This window comes from Melanotaenia boesemani, chromosome 4, assembly GCF_017639745.1.
Source record: "Melanotaenia boesemani isolate fMelBoe1 chromosome 4, fMelBoe1.pri, whole genome shotgun sequence".
Lineage (NCBI taxonomy): Eukaryota > Metazoa > Chordata > Actinopteri > Atheriniformes > Melanotaeniidae > Melanotaenia > Melanotaenia boesemani.
The window spans coordinates 3,806,933-3,811,368 of NC_055685.1; the positions used below are offsets into that span (position 1 = coordinate 3,806,933).

The following is a 4,436-nucleotide window of genomic DNA, read 5'->3' on the forward strand; positions in this document are numbered from 1 at the left end:
CGTTTTAGACTTTCAAAATAATATGCGCGCACCAGTACACCGTAATTGTAGAATATTGATGGGAGATCACACACTGCTAGAAAAATAAAGGGATAGTTGAATGTGCTAACAATAAAATCACACAAAAATTATCAATGGGAATCAAATTTATTAACTCAGTAGTGTGTGTGTGGCCTCCATGTGCCCATATGACCTCCCTACAACACCTGGGCATGCTCCTGATGAGGTGGCGGATGGTCTCCTGAGAGATCTCCTACCAGACATGAACTGTAGCATTCGCCAACTCCTGGACAGTCTGTGGTGCAACGTGGTGTTGGTGGATGGAGCGAGACATTATGTCCCAGATGTGCTCAATTGGATTCAGGTCTGGGGAACGGGCGGGCCAGTCCATAGCATCAATGCCTTCTTCTTGCAGGAACTGCTGACACACTCCAGCCACATGAGGTCTAGCATTGCCTTGCATTAGGAACCCAGGGCCAACTGCACCAGCATATGGTCTCACAAGGGGTCTAAGGATCTCATCTCGGTACCTAATGGCAGTCAGGCTACCTCTGCCGAGCACATGGAGGGGTGTGCAGCCCCCCCAAAGAAATGCCACCCACACCATTACTGACCCACTGCCAAACCGGTCATGCTGGAGGATGTTGCAGGCAGCAGAACGTTCTCCACGGCGTCTCCAGACTCTGTCACGTCTGTCTCATGTGCTCAGTGTGAACCTACTTTCATCTGTGAAGAACACAGGGCGCCAGTGGCCAAGTTGCCAATCTTGGTGTTTTCTGGCAAATGCCTGCACAGTGTTGGGCTGTAAGCACAACTGCCCTGTGTGGGCGTCGGGACCTCGTACCTCCCTCATGGAGTCTGTTTTTGACCGTTTGAGCAGACACATGCACATTTGTGGCCTGCTGGAGGTCATGTTGCAGGGCTCTGGCAGTGCTCCTCCTGTTCCTCCTTGCACAAAGGCGGAGGAAGCGGTCCTGCTGGTGGGTTGTTGCCCTCCTACGGCCTCCTCCACATCTCCTGATGTACTGGCCTGTCTCCTGGTAGTGCCTCTATGCTCTGGACACTATGCTGACAGACACAGCAAACCTTCTGGCCACAGCTTGCATTGATGTGCCATCCTGGATGAGCTGCACAACCTGAGCCCCTTGTGTGGGTTGTAGACTCCGTCTCATGCTACCACTAGAGTGAAAGTACTGCCAGCATTCAAAAGTGACCAAAACATCAGCCAGAAAGCAGGAACTGAGAATTGGACTATGGTCACCACCTGCAGAACCACTCCTTTATTGGGAGAGATTGCAAGATGCAGGCCATCACCCCTGCATGACACTGTGGTCACCCAGCCTCAGTGACCGACTCCTCTCCATACCCTGCAGGTGCTGGGTATGACTGGTGCTGTGAACAATAAATCATCAATTCACAGTTTTGTACCATCAAGGACATAGTTGGTTTAAAGATAAATAATCAACATGTAGAATGGTCTCGAGATTTTTATTTCATTGTGATTTTATTATGATTTGCACATATATACATAAAATCATTAGTAGGGAAAAAAATAACATTAAAAGAAACATGTTAAACGTGCAGGAAGAGTCAAGAAGCCCAAAGGGCCTATAAGCAACTCTCCCCATAATATACTTATATTTCACTATGTTTGACAACTAATACCCCCCACCCCCACCCCTAGCCCATCCACTCCAACACAGACATAAAACAGACACATATGAGCAAATCTTCTTCTCATACACACAAGTATGTACGGTACTACATTAAACCTCATCAAAAATACTTACAAGTCATATAATATATAAGTGACTAGAACATCTGTAGAGATGTTTTGTGGTTGGTCTTAAACATATTTAAAGAGGAACATGATTCGGTTAGATTTTTTTATGTCATTCTGCAGCATCGCACCTTGATAAACGAAAGAGGACAGTGCTTAGCATAGTTTTAGTAGTTTCTCCATCTCTTTAGATGTTTTCTCTACTTAATTCCAATGATCTGACCCTTTTGTAACAGACAAACATCTTTTCTATGACCACGAGATGTGTCCTTCCATATGGATATTTAAGAAATATTTAAGAAATGAGAAGCTGCTCATTGCATCAGTTGGGGTAAAATAACTGGTTCCCAGCTGAAAGATACTCACCCATGCAGGGTACAGGAAGCACCAGCTTCTTTGCTTGGTTAAATCGAAGTGGCCACTTTTTTTTTTTTTTTTTTTCGGCCAGATTAAAAAAAAAAAAATGTTTGATGAACAGTCTTCCTCAAGACATTAGGCCGGCATGTTCCTTGGAATTATTTAAAGATATATTACCTAACTGGAATCTGATGTTTTTGGCATGGTTGTTCACATTATCATTTCAATGCGACCTTCATCACACTTAAGTGTGAACACATTGTGGCCCTGAAGTGACACTGTGGCATGTGTATCAGTTTTGGAGATATTGTGCAGTCAGAGCCAAAAAAAACTAAGAACTAACATTTTTCAGCCCATTGTTTACATTTGATCTTACCATGTTCCTCCTCCTCTGGTGCAGACTTCTGCCATCTGTCTCACTTCAGTGATGTAAAAGTCGGATGAAATGTGACAGGGCATTCAGTCTGCATGACTTTTTATTTTGATTATTAAAATTCGACCCAGGCCACTTTCATGTGATCCTAGATCGGATACATTGACTATCTGTATTGAAGCAATCTCAGTCTGAAGTAAACAATGTAAACAATGGACGGAACAATATTAAATCAGAATTTTTTTCTTTTAGCTCTGACTGAACAACTCAAAAGAACTCTACGTTAGCTTTCTGCAAGTATACTTGGAAAAGGACCCTGTACTCATCATCTGTCAGTTATGACTTGACTATGTAAGTAATGTAAGTAATTGCATTATTATTTTTTAACACAATTAATAATTATGCATTGCATAACAAGCCCAATACATCTGTCATTTCTCCATTATGACGGTGGGACATGGAGGTGTCTAGACAATAGGTCAGGGTATTGCAAAGGTAGCAGCTGATATTAGAGATGTGACGTTCATGAACGAATCGATTCTTTTGAACGGCTCTTTTAAATGAAGGATGGGAATCAATTCACAGCTGTGAGCCGTTCATTTGTGAGTCATTCTTTTTATATACAAATTTTTGACACTGCCTTTATCAAATCAAATCAAACTTTATTTATAAAGCGCTTTCATGCCATAGGCAACACAAAGTTCTTTACATGATTAAAAACATAAGAAAAAAACACTCAATGAAATCTTTCACACAGTCACACGCACACACACATACACACGCCAAGCCCAATACCCCACCCCCCCTTTCCAGCTAAGACTGACTGAATGAATGAATAAATAAATAAATAAATAAAAAGTAGCACAGTTGAGTCAAATGAAAATAAAATAAATAACATGTGACATCATAGAAGCCTGATGTCCAACACGCTCCGTTCATGTGAAGCATCTATGGGCAGAGAATTGTTTGAAAACAAATACTGTGAGTTCTATCCAAAATATTTACTAGAATTTGCACTGACTGCTCAGGTTTATCCTTTCTTATCTTTATTTTTCCTATAATTTTTTACACTTGTATAGTAGATTTCATATAGGTACATATTTTGATTGTTTGTCATTCTTATATATTGTGAAATTTTGTAAGATATTGTGAGAACGAGCCAGTCTTTTGAATGGCTCTTTAAAAGGAACGGGTCCTCAAGATCCGGCTCCCTTCAAAGAGCCATAAATCCCATCTCTAGCTGATATTTTGTTTAAGCTTAATCTGCCAGTGTCTGGTTTATGTGAGCAGATTAATGATGGCAAACATGGCAGAAAAGTACATAGGTGCACAGACGAGGAGGCAGCAGCCATTAGCCCTGTATAGCCCTGTTTAGAAAGAAATACTGTGAGCTCTATCCAAAACATTTACTAGAATTTGCACTGACTGCTCAGGTTTATCCTTTTTTAATCTGTTTTTCCTATAAGGCTTTAGTCTTTTTTAGTATATTTTTTTTTTTTTTTTTTTTTTTTTTAAATAGGTACATATTTTGACTGCCATTCTTATGTATTGTGAAATTTTGTAAGATATTGTGAGAATGAGCCAGTCTTTTGAATGGCTCTTTAAGATCTGGCTCCCTTTAAAGAGCAATAAATCCCATCTCTAGCTAATAAGAAAAATAAAATATCTATTAATAGAAAGTAGTCATGAGAAGATGCAGCTCTTGAGGAGTGTGTTTGGCTCTTAAAAGAGCCGTTGTTGTTTAGTGGAGTATTTGTGAGTTTATGCTCTCTCTCCACGGATGCGGCGGGCCAGCTGGATGTCTTTGGGCATGATGGTGACCCTCTTGGCGTGGATGGCGCACAGGTTGGTGTCCTCGAAGAGACCGACCAGGTAAGCCTCGCTGGCCTCCTGCAGAGCCATGACAGCAGAGCTCTGGAAACGCAG

At 41.5% G+C, this 4,436-nt stretch overlaps 1 protein-coding gene across 1 annotated transcript in view; it reads right to left on the reverse strand.

The window, feature by feature from the left end:
* Positions 1-4,123: 4,123 nt before the first annotated feature.
* Positions 4,124-4,436, reverse strand: part of LOC121638377 (histone H3) — a 563-nt gene continuing 250 nt past the window's right edge. Inside the window, exon 1 of the mRNA XM_041983115.1 lies at positions 4,124-4,436. This exon is cut by the window's right edge and continues 250 nt beyond it. Coding sequence (XP_041839049.1) covers positions 4,272-4,436 — 165 coding nt within the window. The 3' untranslated portion in view covers positions 4,124-4,271.